This window comes from Paramisgurnus dabryanus, chromosome 1 (genome assembly GCF_030506205.2).
Source record: "Paramisgurnus dabryanus chromosome 1, PD_genome_1.1, whole genome shotgun sequence".
Taxonomy (NCBI): Eukaryota; Metazoa; Chordata; class Actinopteri; order Cypriniformes; family Cobitidae; genus Paramisgurnus; species Paramisgurnus dabryanus.
Window position 1 is genome coordinate 51992132 of NC_133337.1, and position 20556 is coordinate 52012687.

Here is a 20556-nt window from a genome sequence, read left to right on the forward strand (position 1 = left end):
CTTTTTACAGCACTAAACATGCGTGGAGGAAAGAATTGCTTCCTGTATCTAGGAACAAACACTTATTTCCGACGTTTATTGGGGCAATAAAACAGTATAACCCAAAAGTGACCGAGCATGGGCTGTAGGTTAAACCCTCGAGAAGGCAATGCTCTTGAAGCTCACCAGTGCCTGCTGTCCAAAAAAAGGCCTAAAAACAGCATAAGAGGTATACATTAATAATTATTTATATTAATATAAATAATTATATTTATTTTTTAAGTACAAACTTAAGCTTATTATGTACTTTGACATTGTTCTGGGCTAATGTTGCTGTAACAATATGTGGAAATTGTATGTAATTCCAAAGCGTTTTATTTTAGGATACTGGCATGTACATTCTATTCGTTACATTTTGACACACACATTCATTTATTTTCTGTAGGCTACAGTATAGGAAAGTCTGCTACTCAAAATCCAAATGTATGTTTTTTTTTTCTAGTTAGGCAATGTTTAGGTTGTGTTATCATCGACACGAATTGCAAATTATCTTTTCTTTTAGTGGATTCGAAGAACTTCGTAATGTAAAAATGTCCATTTATGTTTCTAAAATACGAAATTTCTATTACACTCAGTCTGTAGTTTATCTACAATGTTTTCCTACGAAAAAAAGAATTAATAAAAATCAAGTGTCAGGAACTGGAAATTCTATAGAATGGTTATATTTTGGCTTAAAGGTATTTTTTGTCATAATTTGTATAAATTAATTTTGAAAATAAAATTTCACTTTCATTTTGGGGATTTTATTTCATCGAACACACAAAAAATGGTTGTATAAGGTGAAAAAGAAACAGATTTAATGTATGTTTTTGATTCACATTTTAAAGTAAAACCATTTTAAATATTCTTATCATTTTGAATGTTTAGATACTGTTAAATACCTAAATTATACAGTGCTATTTAGCCAATGTAAAATGAAAGTATACTCAACGAATAAATTGTGGCATAGAATTGTTATTTGAATTCTTGTAATTTTATCTATTTTCAGTTAATTTATTATATACATTAACAAATATATAGTTGCTCATGGGAAGTTGTTTTAGGATGTAGTTTTGATATACTCAGAAATATGAAAGCATGCAGCTTTTAATGAGTAAAAATTAAAAAAAAGTCATCGAATTGAGTTAAAATTATTTGATAAACAGTTTGACATGCTGATAGGCACACCTTTGGTCCAAATAACATTTTTATATTGTCTTACGGCCAGACTACAGAAAATTACCAGATTTAGTTATACATACCCTGTCATACACCGTTTTTGTCGTTTTTCTTATAACGTGGCCTTTAAAACTCTGATTTATCTCATGGTCTCTTGAAATCTCTGTTTATTAACAAACACACAAACAACCACACGCACACACACGTTAAACTACGTAGTTTAATAATATATAGTATATGTAGTCTTCATCCTCCAGTCTATAACATGTTATATTGTGGACAGGACATACTCCTATTTTTTTCCATTTGAATAAACCATGTATTGGTGTAAATTGTACAGTTATATGGTCCTTTGGCTTTCAAACCATGTCACAACAGTGAAATTCTTGTGTTACATGTAAGGGGCTGTCTACCTTTTTTACTTTTGTTAAACTACTAAAACACGTGTACATTGTGCTTTTGTTGTTGTTTTGTGCGCGAGCAATGCTTATACATTTGTACATGAACTTTGTACATGTTGATATAAAAATTCAACATTTTTTTTTCGCTTTTTCTATATGATAACAGGTAGCATGCATATGCTTATCAAAGCGGCCTTAATCACACTCTCTCTTTACTAAAAATACTCATGATCTTTTCGGCCTTGTCGTCTTAGCCAAAATGGCCTGTGCATTTATTTTTAAAACTCTGTGTCTGATTCGTTAAAAAATACAAATTGAAGTGTGATTTTGCTAGAAAACAAAATGGGAGCCGGTATATCTGAACATATCGTAAGGTCAATTCGAAAATAAATTGTTAACTTTTATATTAAAATGCACTCTCTATATATATATTTTTTATTCTATTATTTTTATATAAATAAATATACTCTAGATTAAGGATCATATTAAAATAGTATAATATAATATAATATCATATAATTTAATAGCATCTTTAATGAGATTTGCCGCTTCAGAGCGTTGTGTACATATAGACTACAAATTAAATGTCCATGTAATTATTTTAGGATTTTGCCATGAAATTGTCTTCGTTTAACAAAAGAACAAAAAAGTTTTAAACAATTAGTTTCTCATTACATATTTTGTTACAAATAATGTTTTAATTAATCCCATTAATTTGATTATTATAGTGTAATGGTGTAGTTGTTGTGTTAGCCTATACCTGGAATTTTGTATTTTATGAAAGATTTACCATAGAAAAAACCTTTAATTTTGCCCAACTCTCCAAAATCTGTATAATCATGGTTTAATTCACTATCTAATAATTTAATTTACTTCGAAATAATACATTTATTATATTTTTCCCATCACATATCTGTTTATAAAAACTAATGTAAATAAATATACAGTGCTCTACAAATTAATGTAGCCTACGATTTAACAATACTCTTCAGTAAATTACACAGTATAGGCCAGACTTCACCAACTTCAAATATTTATTTTCAGAATTTCGACTGATGGCAGCCAAATCTCTGAGAAAAATGTACCTCAACAAGAGGAATCCTGTTTTTGGTATACAATCACAAAAGAGCCAAAGATTGACACCAGACTCCTCGAAAATCTAATCTGTATAATAAAAGCCAATAAACTGTCTCCTTGGAAGTTCTTCCTGAACTTTGGCTTGGGGTCAAATTGTTTTGGTTGACCCTATGTTGTGAAAAGCTAAATACTCCAGTGATTTGTAAATATGGAAAAAAAAATGGTTGTAATTTTCATTGTTTAATTATTATTACTTTACTTTTTTGGTTGAAATATATTGTCACCACTTACATTTTCTTGTTACATCAAATCCAGGTGCTTTAAACACTTTAAAACCTTTTCATGGTGTTTACATGTCATGGTCGTGGAGGTTTAACTGTAATGTGTGGTGCGCAAAACCTGATCCGCTTGTAAAAGTGTGACATTTTCTTTGGGTCTGTGGGGAATACAGTCTTGTTTTTTTTTTTTTATTAAAGCATTGCAATTGAAAGGAAACAGAACAAAGGAGACCAATTATGCGTTTCTTCAGTTTTATTGTGGCTTCTTTCAGGAACCACTTCCAATTAGAGACAATAGAAAATACAATAGGACAGTGCTTCCACTGAACTGTAATATCAAATATTTACACAAAAAATTGCAGAACAACATTATGCGTTTTATCCATCCTCTCATCACCCATGAATACACTGACTAAATGATTGACGCCATGAGCCATTAGGTAGTTCGGTTGAAGAGCTGTAAACTTGATTCATCATTTCGTACAGTAATTAACAATCACAAAAAGTGCATTTTTCACTACAGTGAGATATACAGCAATGCACTCACTACTGCTGATCCTGAAAAGCAATTGTCAACTCATCCAGAGTTATACTGAAGAGAACATAAATGATGGAGACTCCCAGTGCTTATGAAAGAGATGCGGGGCCATGCACAGCCTTTCCATTATATGCCAGCCCTAACAGTAAATCTGAAGAGTAAAAAACAAACACACCAGTGAAACCTTCAAACACTTAAAACTGATATGGCTTCATCCAAACACTCTTAAAAGAAACAGCAATTATTCCTTTATTTAATATCAACAACATCAAATGCCTCATAGGCTGCAGTTTTCGACAATATGAATTTAGTGATGAAATATGATTGCCTTTGTATTCGATATACATAATGCCTTTAAAGTCTGAAAGACGGAAGAGTGTGTATATTCATTTCAGTTTGGCCAATGATGTGTTTATGGTCAGCAGGCTCTTTAGACTTTTAAACTTTTTCGGAGTCCTCATCTGATGTGAGTTTTTCGGATACCTGGCTGCCCTCTTCCTTCTCTCTCTCCATCTCCTCTTGTTCCGCTTTGCTGCTTGGAAACTTGTCTTTGTTGTGCTCTTTTTTCCACTTCATGCGTCTGTTTTGAAACCAGATCTTCACTTGTCTCTCAGTAAGGGCCAGAACATGAGACACTTCAATGCGCCGTTTGCGGGTCAGGTAAGGATTAAACAGGAACTCCTTTTCCAGCTCGAGTGTCTGATAGCGGCTGTACGTCTGCCTGCCCCTTCTCCGACCGGTAGCTGTGGGGGAAAACGTGTTATATTAAATCAAAAACACTTAAAAATGATCGCGTAAAACAAATCCAATTGCTATGTTAACATTTCTCAGTGCTGGGATGTTTCAGTACTGTTTAAACAAACACAATGCCTTCAAATAGTACTTTATTTAATGTATATGTCTTCATTAATCTCACAAAACGCATCAAATTCATCAAACACTAAAAAGAAATAACAGATGGAAAAAATGTACTCTTTTGTTTAATATAAACAACATCTAAAAAACAGTTTAAATCCAAAATGCTGATGGTTGGTTCAAATATGAACAATTTCTAAATAAAACCAACGATTAGGTTTGTCCCAATCCCAATTATGGGTTGAAACAACCCAACCCATTTTTTAGAGTTTGGCTTCGATTTTTTTAACAACAAAAAAATAAAAGTAATAAAAAATTCAAAACCAACACAGTTTTATTGCCATTAAGCCATGTGTACGGAGCATTCCGGATTTTCTTTAAGGGTGCAATTTACCAGTAATCAATAGGTGCCATAAAGCGTTAAATTGGGGGGTAATACGTAGGCCAACTATTGTCTATAGTGTTTTAGGGTAACCAGAGGTGTTTCTAGTTTCTCATCTCACCTTGTGGTCTCATCCACGGAAAGAGCTGCGCTGCGCACGGTTCTGCACTTTCCAAATCATCCCTGATACCGTTTACCTTCAAATTACAATCCCCAAATTGCGAAAAATCCGCATCTGGTGAGGCGAAGAAGGACTGTCTTTGTAACCCGTCCTGTCCTAAGATGTTTCCCGTGGCTTCTCCGGGATAAGGTACCGCGCATGGGTTCTGTTGGTAAGACGCGTGGGTGAAGGATGGTGTACCGTGGTGGTAGAAGTCCGTGAACTGTGCCGTATGTTGAAAAGCAGATCCAGTGTTGTGACCGTACAGCACAGATGATCTTCCTCCAAGATCCTGCCCATACCCTGAGCATTCATAGTAGTTGGATCGCAGTGAATCGCCTCCTTTTAATTTAGTGAAGAGGGAATTGACGAAGTAAGAACTCATTGCTTGCGGATGAATGGGAAACGAAGTTTGACAACTGTATTGAGACCAAACAGTCTGAATAATTCAAGCAAATCAGGCTTACTATTGCAATACAAGTAAATGCATCCAAAGAGAAACTAAGTGCATAAAGTGTCGTAAATATTAATGCCAAGTCGATTTTTAACATTTATCCGTAGCTACACCCACATGACTCCTTGGTGAGGGCTCCCGAGCAATAAATAGTTTTCCTTTTCACTCTCTTTGAAAGTGAGTTGCATTTCATATGGGCGTCAGTTATTGATTCCTTTTATCTTTAGATTGCCTCGCCATCTCCAAACAACAGACAAAGCGCGATCTGGTGATAGGAAGAGCACAAGAGAGTGGAAATGGGGATGAAAAAGGAGAGAGAGGGAGTTGTTGGGAAGGCGGGGGTTCTTAGGTGGGGTAGTGGTGGGGGGTGTTGGAGTGTTATTGGTAAACCATTTCAGTGCCAACCGAGAACGCACACGATATTTAATAGGTTAATTTCAGATATTAAGTTGTTTATGTATTTGCCATAGGCTACATTAATTTAATTTGGTACTGCAATGATTTATGTTTGTAAAGCAGGTCGATTTAACGCTCAAAGGCATAGCCTAAGTTTTTGGTTTGTTTGTTTAATCACACAGCTTATGCTGAAACGCAGATGTTTATGCATCTCGAATATACGACAGAAGGTCCGTTTTTAATATTTGGGATTTTGCGCTTTTTATTTATTCTATTTGGGAATTAAAATTTCCTTAAAAAAACTGTACGGTATTTTTACTGACTTTTGTAATAAAAACGTCACTCTTTCTCCGTAGGTTATAATGTTGTTAGGCGCGCGTTCCTGTCAGCTTTTAGAGTAACACCGCCACCGTGTGGTATACATCGTTTTTTCATCCAAGTTCATTCAAGGACGATCTATATAATATGCTTTCCCAAAATAGACTATTATTGAAATAATTCAGCAATCATAATTAATTTGTAAACTTTAAGCCACTGACATTTTCATAATTTCATGATGTTTTTTTAAATTATCGAATAAATATTCAAGTTTTTTGTATAAATTGTTATTTTCTTTTGTCTAGTTTGCAGCATTAAGCGAAAGGTGAACAGAACCGGGAAAGTAATTTGCCGGGGAAAATGAGAAGCCGAACAACGCAATGCTGAACAGCTGCAAGATATTTTCATACCACAGTTGCTTTCATTTCCCACAGTTACTTTACGACCAGAGAAACAACTAATTAGATTTTACTGCCTCCATTTTATGCACTGTTACATCAAGCCACGCAAAATTAAGTGTAAGTCTATTCTGTTCCAAGAAAACATCCGCTGTCTCTGCACGAACCCTGCGCTTACCAAGAACATGTGAAAAGCAACCAGATTATTTGAAAAGTATATGTAGTACATTTATTATTATTTTCCATCCATTGTTATTTAGACCGCTGACAGATAACTGGATTCATTCAAATGTTTAACAATAAACGCGAAAGAACTATTCACATATCATAAATTTCGAAAGACTAATAATGTAGGACTACTTAAAGACAAAAGAAAACATTTTATTATTTTAAAAACTCTTTCTATAAAATGTCGTATTTTAATATAGATTTCAATACACTATAAAATGCTGGTTTGGGTCAAGTATGGAAATTTTCTTGTAATTTAACACATCGGTTTGGTTTGTCAATATTTTCTTCAACAATTGATTAAAGCAATCCAGCATTTTTTTATTAGTATGAAAGGTAGGCTATATATATCTTTTCAGATACTTTTTCATATTTCAATTAATTTCAGATATAATTTTTTATATTATTTGAATACTCTGATAAATTGTGCATGCATGCAGTGAACAAATTTAGACAAGTCAGGGTGTGATACAATGTAAACAGGGATGTTACATTCAACCATGAATAGACTACTGTATTTACCATACCCTACCTTCTGTATTTTAGCGCTCTTTATGTCCTGTTTTTTATTTGTTTGTTGCGGTTGTCGTTGTTTTCATGATTTTAAAATTCAAGGAGGCAAAAGTAATTTGATGATGCAATGCTCCTGCAACTTTGAAATATTTACAATTATCATTTATTGCAATGTAATATTTAACTCTCTCTCCTAAACACAGTTTTAGAATGATAATTGAGTAAATCTTTGTGTTAAAGTAACAACTGTAATTTATTCGACGTAAAGTTAACTTAATGGTAACAGGGATTTTTGTTTGAAAATTTATCGCTAAATTGCACAGAGATTAAAATGACGCAAAAAATAAATGTGTTCAAGTTCATTAAACTCTCTTAAACAGAGAATAGTTTATTTTAAATTCTAAAACAATATGTTCAAAAAACTATTTTAATACTTCTGGTTGTCAGTCCACGTCTACAGTTAATATTACAACAACTGTGAACATAAGAACTGACTCTGGATATAACATATGTAAAATAAAAAGCAAACAGTGTTAATCTTTTTGGGAAACGTCTTTCTTAATACAATTAATTATGTAGTTATATAAAGTTTAGATTTTTATGTAGTTTTAAAATTATTAGCAACGTGTAGGCTACTTTACAGATTAGGCTACCGAGTATCGTTATAAGTTAATTTTACATTTACTTTCGTATATTGTGTAGCCTACAATAATGTTGCAATAGCCTAAAAAAGTTCCGTTTAAGTTTCAATTAATGGGGTTGATCAAAAGTCTCTCGTTCCTGACATTTGTAACTTTTCTTAAGTTTCACTTACAGCTTCAGAAAACTAGGAACTAAATTAATCGAAAAAAAAAAATGTTTTTGCGATTAGAGGCAGATTTGCGGCGCTATTATTGTTATCATCATTTTATTCTTTTTTTTTTTGCTGCAGCCGTTATATGTATTTAAATTTGTTAAATCTTATATAAATCATATCAGACAAAATCCATCAATTCTGTAGAGTCAGAAATAAGAGTTACTATTTTAAAAATATAATAAAATACTCTTTTCTAAATATTTTTTTGTAATATTTCCGTTGGCTCAGTAACACACATCAACAGATTACCATCAACAAATACCATCTAACAAAAGCTATAGAAACTGAAAGTACAAAATTATTAAAATAATTCCCTTATGGCCTATCAAACTAGGGAGGCATATAAGGATGCATAAAAACATGGGCGGTTACTTACAGCAGGACCAGTCCATTGCATTGTCCAAGGTTTTAAGACCTTGAAAGCCTAACTAAATTACAAGAAAAAATAGGCAGAAAAATTAGAAATGGCTTTAATTTCCACTGAGCATAGAAAATAAATTGTACATTTCCAGTATGAAATACAGGTAGTTGATGCAACATCTGTGGTGTTGAGCAAAGACGCTGCGTCAGTGGCCTTGCTCATGCGAGGAGACTCTGCGAGAGGCCTTGTAAAGGGTGTGGGAGAGATGTGGCCTCGGCACAAGAGGAACAGGGGTGGAAATGATGTAAAGAGCTTTGGGGTCACAGGACATTGAGGCACCCTGTAGTCGTCCTGGAACGAGTGGAGGCACTCTTAACATTACTGCTCTCGCTCTCGACTCAGCCAAGGAAGAGCTCAAACTGGCCTGACGCCAAGCAAAAGAACCATTTACTGTAAACCAGAAAAAGAGGTGCATTATTTCATGTAAATGACTCTTTTTATAGTTTAACAATATAAGACAGAAAATCCAAAAGGCTAATTAAAAGATATTCACTTGTCCAAGGTATTCGTTGGGCACTGGCAGCCTTTGTTATACAGGCAGATGTTTGCTGCTCTGCATTTGCTGCTTGTATCTCCTCATCTACACAGCGTTTGGAGGCACCTGTTTCAGTATGAACTGGCTGCAGCAGACCTTGTTCCAGTGAGGGCCAGGGCTTTCGGTTTTGCATGAGCTGGGAATGCAGGGAGGGTTTGGCTTTTGTAGACAACTGCTGTTGCATCATAGTGCAGAGGCTCTTCTGCTTACATGACATCTCTGCAAGGGGGTCCAGCTGGAGAGAGATGCAGTAAAATTGGTTGTTGATAAGCAAGGCACCTTTTATATTACATCGGTGGAAACATGAAAATGTCTAATGAAGGTGGAATACTGAAATAACATTATTTAATCACAAGTTATCTTTTCATCCCTAAAAGAGTGAACTCTTTTTCTCACATACCTTATGGTCATTTCTGTAATATGAGGGAAACCTGAATTGTTCATATGAGGGGTTGATAGGTTCAGAGGGGTGATTGGCACTTTGAAGTAGCTGGCGGACCTTGTTAACAACACCCATGTTCAGAAGCAGGGTCTCTCGTTGGTGAAGCTCACTGACTCTCTCTGCCTCCTCTTCTTCTGACAGATCAAAAGCAACAGTTGTCTCTCCTTTCTGGACTGGACGTTCTGGCATAGTTGATAGCTAAAGAAAATGAATCAGACCACAGGGAATTCATGTTGGTCCTAATCAAACATAGACACCCGTCTCCCTCTAGTGGTAAGTCAAAGGAACTGTATGTTTAGTCAGGCAAAGAATAGTAGCAGACATATGCAACTAAATATATGATGGGCAAAGATTAATCAGGATTAATCGCATACAAAATAAAAGTATATTAATAGAAATAATACGTAATTTGCATAATATATGAGTGTGTGCTGTGTGTAATTAATATGTATATATAAATAAATACACACACATTTATGTATGTATTTAAGAAACATTTGTATATATATTGTGTATATATATTTATTTATATTTTTATATATTCTATACGATAGACCACTTACAGAATTTGGGTTTGGATGTGTGGGCTGAACCTGAATTCTTCTTGGCTTTACTTTTTCGCCAGCAGATTCACCTTGAAGATCTCGCTTACGTGAGCCCTTCTTTTCCCATTCTTTCTGCTCCTGCTTCAGACGCAATTCCTGCAACTGCTGCCTACAAAATTCCAAAATTCCTTTGTTTCAGTGCTGTTGCATGCCACAGTATTCCTGAGAAAATCTTAAAAGTACTGTATGCATACCTGGCACACTCCTCCCTAGCTTTTGATGCTGTAGTCTCCTGGAATAGAGAGCCGCTGTGTTGGAAATACTTTTCGTATTTCTCTCCTCCCTCTCTCGGAAAAATCCGTCGGAATCCACCCATGTGTTTTGCCTCGTATCTCTCCATCTGCTCCATATTAGCAGCCTGCGACTGTCGAAGCTCCTCAGTCCTTAAAACACACATCAAGCATTTGTAATTTCACTTAGTTTATTTATACAATTAAACATTTTCCAATACTTAAAATTTTTTAGGTTTCTACACCGATAAAATGTATACTAGAGCTTTTGTTTGTCTGTGCTTTGAGGTACCTGGCCTCTTTAGAACGGTTCTGCTGCAGTCTCTCTTTTACCCTACGCCTCTCCTCCTCTGTGATCTTCCTCCTGTCACAGGCTCCCAGGTTTATCAGCACCAATGTATCATAAAGCAGGTCGTCCTTCACCTCCCGGTCCAGACGGGAGTCTGTGGTAAAGCTGGGAGAATGGTTGACCTAAACAGACAGTTTAAGATATAGATGCCAGTGCTTCTACACAGATCTAAAATTTTTGGGGGAAATATTTAATACTTTATAGAAGACGTTCAGACTCTATTAAATATAATAATATCTAAAGTAAAGTAATGATAGGCCTATTTGAATGTATGTATATGATTATAACACAACAAATGATAGAGGTATCAGTAGAGATCAGTGGCCGTGTGTTTAATGCCGCTCAGAGTAAAATTGTAGTCTTAAGTGTGTCAAAATTTGAAGGATTATGTAATACTCTTATACCTAGATTTAAGATTAAGTGTGAATTATAAAGCTTCCTAAATTGATGATGAATGTGACGGGTGTTGTTGACACAGGCACACACTGCAGTCATTGAGACAAAGCCGTAGTTCACTGACAATCGGGGCATTTTCGCATTCATTATCACGGATGTATCGCCTGCGATAATGAATGCAATATTGCCTAGCTTGTCAGTGAACTACAACTTTGTGTAGTAAATGCCGCTCCATCTGAAAGCAGGTGATGGTGATTTACTACTATTCAAAGAACTGGCTTTACTGACAAGATGCACATGGCAATCACATAAGATTTATCGTCCAGCCCTAGCAGCATGCAAATAACATAATGGCTGTGACAATACTCTGGCACAGGAAAGAGTACTGCGAGTGGGAATCCAAATCATGTTAGGATTTAAGTTAGAGGTAATTATGAATGATTTATTCTACATTTGCATTGGCTTTTCAAAAAGCAAGCTTTAAAATGAGTTTGAACCTCAAGAAGCCAAGGCCTAAGTCGATGGTCCAATAACACATCAAAGCCCAGGATCTCAAAGCAAGCACTGCCAGATGCATGATTGGGGAAGCAGGTGTGGTAGTTGTGTTTGAGAACAGGATGAGCCGATATTAATGTCTTAATGATGACGTCCTCGATGTCTGCCCACATCTTCTCTGTATCATAACTCATGGCTTCCATGTGCTTTCTGAAGCTGGAGAGTTTCCTGCAAAATTAGAAGTTTCTGTAACTACACAGTTTAAAGGAACAGTAGATGAACTTTGTGATTATCTATATGCCAAATCTGTGGGAATGTGTAGATTACCGTTTGCTGCCTGTATCTTCATCTCGTATGAAGTTTTCACTGTGCTTGTTGATGGCATAGTTAGTTAAGTGCATGCAAACATCTTCCTGTGAATGGTAAGATGCATAAAGACAGAAATTCAAGGTGACCACTAGGGACAACCAGCACTCGTTAATTGATCATCAACAGAGACGTGCACAGACATTTTGAGGGACAGGGGCTGAAGTGGAAAAGTATGGCACTCATCATCGAAATTTGACAAATCTTGGGACATAAAGGGGTGAAACGATACGCAGGAGTCACAGTTCGGTACATACCTCTTTAAGGGGATCATGGTTCGGTATAACAGGAAAAAGCTACAAATACCAAATGCTAGAGGTCTTTTGATTTTTTTTTTTGCCAGTAGTGCAAATGACAGTTTGTTCCATCTAGAGGCATGTAGTCCTCCTCTGAGATACAACATAAAACCTCAAGAATGCACTCTTGTATGGCCCATTTTCTTAGAGCTGATAAAAATCAGATACTATACTTTAAGGTGAACGTGATATTTTAAATGACAAAAATTATTTAATTTTGGCTATATTCTTTAACTGATAAAAGCAGCTTCTGACCACAGAATTAATCATGTTATCAAAAGTCAAGTCAGAATCAAAAGTAACACCCAAGTTTCTAGCATGTGTGTGAATGTTACCAGATAGACAAACTTCCGTCTTTGCTTCATTTAACTGAAGGAAACTGGTTGACATCCAATGTTTAACATCTCTCATACAGTCAAATAAATATTGCAGACTAGAAACTTACTTTGATGAATAGGAACACAACACAATGGGCCCTATTTTAACAATCTGAAACGCAAGTGCGAAGCGCAACGCGCAAGTGAGTTTGTGGGCGGATCTTGGGCGCTGTTGCTATTTTCCCGGCGTGAGAAATAACTCTTGCGCCGGGCGCAAATCAAAAAGGGGTTGGTCTGAAGTAGGTTCATTATTCATGGGTGTGGTTTGGGCGTAACGTCAAATAAACCAATCAAACGCTATCCAACATTCCCTTTAAACGCAAGGGCGCAAGTTCCATGGTGGGTTGCTATTATTATGACGGATTTACCAGGCGCACGCCAGGAGCGGTTCACAGCTGAGGAGACCGACGTTCTTGTAAATCCCAAGCTTGCCAGCATAAATCGGGCACGCCGTGTAACGGGAGGTGGATCTGCCTCTACACAGCACCTGACGCCAGCAGAGGACATCGCTGCGTCCACCCTCACCGCTGAAAGGGTTTGGGGGCTTTGAAATCGGACCCAAGAAACGCAAGCAAGATCCAACCCCAAAGTACTCTTACAAATAAAGTTCATATACATTAAGGTTTCTTATGAAAACATTTAAATTATTATTTACATAAAATAAACGTAATAAAGCCACACAACAAACTTATGAAAATATTTTAATCGTTATTTGCATGAGAATTTTTTAACGCAGCCACACAATAAATAAAAACTATCACCACAATGCTCACTACTATGATTCCCCTTATCTCGTGTATTAAAAATATTAATTGTACCAATTTATGATTTGCAAAAATAACTGTTGCATCTGTGTAGATTAGATGCGCGTTGTGCACGCTATACATTATGGTCAAGCATGCGCCCTTAAAACAGCATAATGAACAACGCGCAACTGACTTTAAACTTTTTTTTTCTGGTCAGTGGCACAATTGTTTTTTGAAACTGCAAAATAGCATCAGGGATGGTTGGCGCCGGGAACACGCCTCTTTTTTTGCGCTGAACCGCCCAGGGAGCGCAAGTTCATTCCCTAGTTTGCCGACGTGCGTCTGTGGAGGGAAAAACCCGCTGTGCGCCGGTGCAAAATACGAATGATACATGCGTCACTGACAAAGTCAATTGCGCTGGGTGCAAGATAGGGCCCTAAGTATCATCTGCGTAAACGTGATATGAGACATTATACTTCCTAAAAAATGGTATACAGGGGGAGCATGTATAAAGAAAAGAAAACAGGACCCAGAATTGAGCCCTGTGGAACCACATACAGGTTGCTGTCAATCAACTCTTTCTAAAGGGACCATTTAAAAAACACGTTTGGTGTGATTGGGCCCTAAGGAAGAGGAAACAATACTTGATCTTAAACCTTCAACTTTGTCAATAAAAACTTGAGAACATTTACAAGCTTTGGTGACGGATCAGGAAATAAGTTAGACATTGGTTTTAACAGACTATTTATAGTATTCAATTTTATTTTTGGATAGTGGGCATTTTAGCAATAAGATCTGAGAAAGAAGATCTGAGATAGACTTTTCAATTTTAAAAGATTTTTTATAATGGGTCAAACAATCTTAAATTGATATCATTCATAAGAAATTTGGAATTAGTGCCAAAGGAATTCCTTTCCGCTTTCCTACATTCTGTCGAATAGCCCAAGTTCCTTAATTTAGCCAGGGCCAAAGTGTTTTTTTTTTTTTTTTTCATTTTAAAAGGAGCAGCAACATCCAGTATATTTTTTTATTTATAATACGGGGCTGTTGAATGCTTTATTCTGTTTGGTTGAGAAAATTTTCACAGGTGTTGATTATTTTTCAGTAAAATGCACACCTAACCTGTCAAATGTCTTAAAATAACCAGAGGAGCAATGTCTGTGGTAACTGTGGTATAAACTGAATAATTCACTCCGGTCATTTTAATTATTTGAAAATAATGCACAGCTACAGAGTAACGGCACACCTTGGGTGTGCATTATTTTCAAATAATTCAACGGCCCGTTGTCAATTATTCCTTACATAGTGCATTAAACAATTGCATTTTACGTATGCAGGTTTCAGTGTCTTTACCAAATTGCTGCTAGTAGGCTCAATATATTGAGTTGTACAGAATCGAACCAGGCCTTCTTCGTACATGAAGATGCGGAAAGGGTCACAGCTGGTTACCAGCACATATATCCGCAGGTCAAACTTGAACCCATCAATGATGAATGGCTAAAAAACAAATGATAATAAAAACACATTCATTTTCTTGCATGTACCGGAGTTATTAGAATATATGCCTTAACTAGAATTATTCTGTTGGTGGCTATAATTGTAATGTACAGTAGCTGTGTTACCTTAGATAAGTACACCTGACAGATCATATCGTCTCCTGCCCGAATTTCTTTACTGGACTTTGTAAGATAGATACCACGACCTTGGCAACCTGAATCTGGCTTACAGATGTAAGTTTTGTGCTTTTTGGCTCTGGTGTAGGCAAGAAAATCACTATAACTGAAACATAAAAAAAAACATTTTTAGCCTCTATTAAAGGGTTTTTTGTGATATCATTCCATAGTTTAACTCGAAGAGACTCACTCAGCAGGGAGGCACCACGTGCGGGGGAAAATGTTGTACTCCTTTGGAAAAAGTTTCAACATACGGTTCATGTTTCGTGCAAGCAAGTCCTTCCTGCAGATTTCGCTCATGCCAGGAAAATGATTGATTTTCTATGACGGGCATAAACATCTTGTAAACATTTTAAAAGAGGCAAGAATAATAAAAAAGATGTTTGATGATGTTTGACAGCAAAACACCTGGTAACGCTTCATATCCATGACCCTATCCAGTGAGACAGAGCAGTCTGTCCAAAACAAGGTCCAGTCTTCTCCCTCTGCGGCTTCTCTTAGCCCGTATCTGCGAGACGCACGGCGCACTTTAAGAAAGGAAAAGAAATTCAGACTGTGCCATTTTATAGAGTAGACAATGATGTTTAGTCAAGGTTTTAATATTACTCATTATTGAACAATTGTGAGACTAATGCACATATCAAGTGTTCAAGCAAAAAATTTAGATAAGCAAAGCCTCACCACTCTCGTATTTGCAGTTGGTGAGATTTATCCATAGTCATCTGAAAGAAATAAAGAGAACAAACAGACAGACCTGTGCATTGCTCAAGTATTTCAAAGGTATTGTTTACATTTTTCACAAATGTTTTTAAAGATGCTTGATTCTTTATGTAGTAGTGGCCAAAAGTTTAAACAATCAACATTTTCACACTTTCTTGATTTAAATATTTCATTAAAGATTCATAGAAAAATGTTTATGCATGTTGCATTGATGTGTTTGGAGTTAAACCTGAAGCTTTAGAATAAAAAAAATACACATAGCACGTGCAGAGTTAATAAAGACATGGACAATGACTACAAAATATTACCACAAAAGAGAATCAACAAATATGAATAACAGATAAAATTGTAGTTAGTGTATGCTTTCTTATCAGTAAGTTTTTGTTTTAAATGCATTTTTGCATAAAAATAAATCCCAGATTCCTAAATATCCTTTTTGTCAAATTATTGTCTCCACACACCTTAAAGCAGGGGTGCCCAAACTCTGTCCTGCAGGGCTGGTGTCTGGAAGTTTCTAGTATGCTTAGAAAGATCCTAATTCACTTCAGGTGTGTTTGATTGGAGGCTGGAGCTAAACAGTGCAGGACAGTGGCCCTCCAGGACCGAGTTTGGGCACCCCTGCCTTAAAGGTTTAGTGTTGGGACATTAAAGGTGTCATGTGGGACTTTAACGGCATCTAGCGGTCCACCATAGATATGTTCACAAGATGTCGCCTTTGGGTTCTAAGCATGCGTCAAAACCGCTGCCATCTTGAAACAGGGGTCTTGCCATAGGAAGTAGCCAGGTAATGCTGCTATCTCCGCCTGTACTTCGAATTCATGGATGATGCCGAACGTTTGTGCTGCGTATGGATGTTAGACCTGATAGCACTATGCATTGCAGTTAGAAAAAGTAGATTTTCATAATATCAAAACTTTATTTTTTTCCTGGACTCAATGCTAAAAAATCGCATTCATGATGATTTATGGTGATTTTATTTCTGTTACACCATTGCCTACAATGACGCTGATGCAAGGTTCCCCTGTTTCAAGATGGCGGCTCCATTTGACGCGTTCGTTCCAACAGAGGTGTATAATACTTAAGTATTTTAGTTACATTTTGTGTAGTTAGTATTTTAGTGTTTGTCTTGGGAAAAAATTTACTTTTCTTTACTAAAAAATGCTCACTACATTCTAAAGCATAGAATCATACTGTGTATTCATTATATATTGCATATAAAAATTGTGTACTTATTTTGTGTAAAATAATTTTTACTTAAGTAAAAGTACAAAAAATTACTATAGGTTTAATGTACTTAAATATTAAATATAAACCAAAAACTTTAAATTATGATAATATGTTTTGGAATGTATGTTTTCCAAAGAAAAACACTAATAAAATACGAATAATTGAAAATTTACTTTTATGTAGAAAGAAAAAATACTTAAGTACTATACAACTCTGCGTTCCAATGAACTGCTGTAGCCAGGGTGACATCTCGGCTAGGGTGACCATACGTGCCATTCTTCCCGGACGCATCCCATCCAGGATTTTGTGTTTGTCTTCCGGAAGTCGTATTTGTCAACCGCATACGTCATAGAGGATTATTATTATTATTACAGGAAAGTAACCGTTACATTTCAAGGTAAGAATGAAACTACGATTGTATATCTTATGTTTTTAACTGAATGGCGTATGCGGTCAACAAATACGACTTCCGGAAGACGCACCGAAATCCTGGACGGGATGCGTCCCGGAAGAATGGCACGTATGGTCACCCTAATCTCGTCTGCGTCCGAAAACTCTTAATTGCTGCCTTCTGGGGCAGCTTTACAAGGCAGGAAGGCATCAAGGGATGTCCGAATTCAATGTTAGGTTTACTTCCTGTCTCCTGAGATACCTATGCATGGGCGTACAATAAGAATGTGATTGGTCGAGCCTGGTCGAGTTAAAAAAAATAAAATGGCGGCCAAGGAAGGGACTGGAGCACAAATTTAGTGTAAATATAGGTAGGTTTTCCCTTTTACACCTTTTAATTGCATTTCTAGCGAGAAATTTGTATTGTAGTTTTCAAATATGTGATAAGTTATCACAAAGGCGCTCTCTGTTTATATTTCAAACACGCTGCCTTTGAAGTGTGTCCGAAAGTCTTTCTCTGAGCTGCCTTCATGCCTCCGAAGTCATTTCCTCACCCCTCCCTATTAAAACGCATAGTGAAACTATAGTAGCCCCCACAGCACAAACACATCATCATCTGAGACAACATGACAAAACGCACTCTATAGGACAGTTTGTCCATATAGGGCCACTGTAGAAACATGGTGGGGGCGAAATGGTAACATCCATATAAGGAGACCCGTTGTGTATGTAGATAAAACGGCTCATTCAAGGTAATAACAACAATACAGTTCATTTTGTAAGGACTTTATACCACTGTTAATATAGTTATGTATATTATATTGCATTTCTTTTCTTCTAAAAGTCACACCTTTTTGTACAAATGTCCCTCTCCCGGTATAACTTTTGGGCACTACTGTATGTACGTAAATAAACTCTCTGCATAGTTTAAAAATGGCTTACTTCTTTTTTCTTTTTTTCTTCTTGTTAACTGCAGATAGAGGGATTGGCGTGGTGCAGGGGTGTGCATTAGTGTCACTTCCCCATCCTTCCCCCTCCACCCCTGCCTCGGGTTCACACCTGGACGCTTCACTCACCGAGCACCTCACTGAGTTCTCCGCTGGTATCTCCATTCTGTGACATAAATGTTTGATGAAGTCACAGCGATGATTTATGAGGCTTCTAGATTTAGTAATCTGCCTTTGTTTAAGAACCTATGAGCAGAAAGATCTTAAATTGTGTCAAGTCACATGCCCTATGTGAAACTCAATCAGCCATATCGGTGGTTCCACTGGTAAAGGGCATAATGCCAAAGCATGGCATCGTGTTTCTGTCATCATTACCCTCCACAGATGAGTACCCTACCTGTCAACAACATTACATTATAATCTAAACAGACCAAGGCGAATTATGTGGACAGAGTGATAGTACATTAACGTTTTTTAAGGTCTGGCTTATGGCAGGGGGTTTAAAGCTTGTGGGTCACGGTGGGATTAGGTGCGTGGCACAGTCACTTGGCCGTTATGTTGAATGACACAAAAATAGTGTAATCCAATTAATGACAAGCAATGACAAACTACTCTCTAATTAAAGAAAACAAATGTGTATTTTTACCATAATTCCATAAAACATTTTGGTGTGTGTGAGGTAAATTATACCCGTCTAGGTGGGCCTTAAATACAACATTATTCGTACCTCAAAGACAGTCAGCTTTGTTTTGTCCAAAAATTGTTCTGCTCAACAAAAAGGAAGATATTGCATTGATACAGCAATGTTTGTAACGAAACAGTTTTTGAGCACCACTGACTTCCATAGTATTCAATTTTCCTACTATGGAAGTCAATGGTGCTTCTGATTCCTGCTCCACACATATAGGGCAACCCAGGCAATGATGTCGGTTAGTAGACATGTACCTTATTGCTAATTGGCTACAAGTGTGTTTTGGCACTCGGCCCAACTCCCTTTTCCAAAGTGTTTTTCAAAAATCATGCACCCCGCCTTTAAACCAATAAAACTAAAATGTCTGCTTGTACTCTCTTTCTGTCATCTCTCAGTTTATATACACACACAGGTTGCTTTTAAAAAAAAAAACTCAGTTCCTAAGATCACCCAAATAAAAAAATTGGGAACCCCTGGCTTATGTATAAAGGACAGAAGGTACAGTTGGACACCCCTACAAATTGTGAGAGACCTTTGTGCGAGGTAACTGTATTCTGATCCAGTGATCTGAATAATGCTGACTGTGAACTCTTGTCCCTGGGCTCAGATAAAATGGCCAGTTGACCTTAATGGTGGGTAACATTACCAAAGGTAAAAAACAAGAACACCTTAGTTTAGTCTGCAGTTCATGTATGTTGTCCAAATCTAAAAGGCTTTTTAATCAATGATACATTTAGTCAGTGAAAAAATTATAAGTAAACACTGTTAAGATTTCTTCACTGTCTGTCAAAGGAAAACCAAGAAAATAGGTGGTGGAATAACATACAGCCTCTGATAGGATCAGACAGACGTGATACATTATGCAATGAAAGTGTTCCTGTAGCTCAATTGGTAGAACATTAACAGGTTCAAAGCCAGTCTTTTTACTTTTACTTAAGGAAATGTTTTCAAATCTTTTACTTCACTACATTTCGATGCATAATACTGTACTTTTTACTTCACTACATTTCATTAAAAAAGTTGTTTTTTATCTTGAATACCTAAATACATTTTAAGAATACTAGTAAGTATGTATTATCTTACATTTTAAGTATACTAGTATGTATGTATTATCTTATGTATACTATTACTATCTGTATACTTTTACTTTTATATTAACTCTTACTTGAGTAAAAGTACTTAGTTACATAATACTTAATTAAGTACTTACATTTTTTAAGATATTTCATGTGAAATGTAGTGGAATAGAAAGTATGATATTATGCTTCAAAATGTATTGAAGTAAAAAAAACCCTGATAAAGTACAGATACTTGAAAAAAAAATGTTTTCGCAAAATATGAGTACTTAACACCTCCACACTGAACCTTTTAATCTAAGATCTCTTTGGATAAAAATATCGGGCAAATGCATAAATGTAAAGTTACACAATCTGTAAACTTTGCACAAACCTGTGTCTACTCTTTGGCAGTCAAAATCTGAAAATTCTCCTGTCCACGCCACTTAGCCTTCAGTTGTCCAACAGAAGGTCATCATCCTCCCCACTGTGAGCTAGCTGTCTGTCTGAGGACTGGCACGCAATCCCTTACAAAAAGAAACAA

At 36.3% G+C, this 20556-nt stretch overlaps 2 protein-coding genes across 2 annotated transcripts; both read right to left on the reverse strand.

Moving 5' to 3' along the window:
• Nucleotides 1–3220: 3220 nt before the first annotated feature.
• Nucleotides 3221–5594, reverse strand: hoxb8b (homeobox B8b). The gene is made up of 2 exons (XM_065273269.2): nucleotides 4850–5594; nucleotides 3221–4234 (listed from the first exon to the last, which is right to left on the reverse strand). The coding sequence occupies exons 1-2, from the start codon at nucleotides 5271–5273 to the stop codon at nucleotides 3930–3932; spliced, it is 729 nt and encodes a 242-aa protein (XP_065129341.1). The 5' UTR covers nucleotides 5274–5594; the 3' UTR covers nucleotides 3221–3929.
• A 2840-nt stretch (nucleotides 5595–8434) lies between these two features.
• On the reverse strand, nucleotides 8435–16064 carry ttll6 (tubulin tyrosine ligase-like family, member 6). The gene is made up of 13 exons (XM_065273294.2): nucleotides 15664–16064; nucleotides 15391–15509; nucleotides 15173–15303; nucleotides 14932–15088; nucleotides 14663–14806; nucleotides 11852–11937; nucleotides 11527–11752; nucleotides 10577–10755; nucleotides 10249–10437; nucleotides 10013–10163; nucleotides 9408–9647; nucleotides 8966–9242; nucleotides 8435–8862 (listed from the first exon to the last, which is right to left on the reverse strand). The coding sequence occupies exons 2-13, from the start codon at nucleotides 15409–15411 to the stop codon at nucleotides 8618–8620; spliced, it is 2046 nt and encodes a 681-aa protein (XP_065129366.1). The 5' UTR covers nucleotides 15412–15509; nucleotides 15664–16064; the 3' UTR covers nucleotides 8435–8617.
• Nucleotides 16065–20556: the final 4492 nt, after the last annotated feature.

Excerpts from the sequence above, each read along its gene's own strand:
- ttll6 (XM_065273294.2), bottom strand. The coding sequence starts at position 15,411 with ATGGATATGAAGCGTTACCAG. Across the intron at positions 15,089-15,172 it reads ACGTGGTGCCTCCCTGCTGA|TTATAGTGATTTTCTTGCCT; the intron begins GTGAGTCTCTTC and ends TTTATGTTTCAG. Across the intron at positions 10,756-11,526 it reads TTAGGCCTTGGCTTCTTGAG|GTCAACCATTCTCCCAGCTT; the intron begins GTTCAAACTCAT and ends CTGTCTGTTTAG.
- hoxb8b (XM_065273269.2), bottom strand. The coding sequence starts at position 5,273 with ATGAGTTCTTACTTCGTCAATTCCCTCTTCACTAAATTAAAAGGAGGC. Across the intron at positions 4,235-4,849 it reads TCCGTGGATGAGACCACAAG|CTACCGGTCGGAGAAGGGGC; the intron begins GTGAGATGAGAA and ends TTTCCCCCACAG.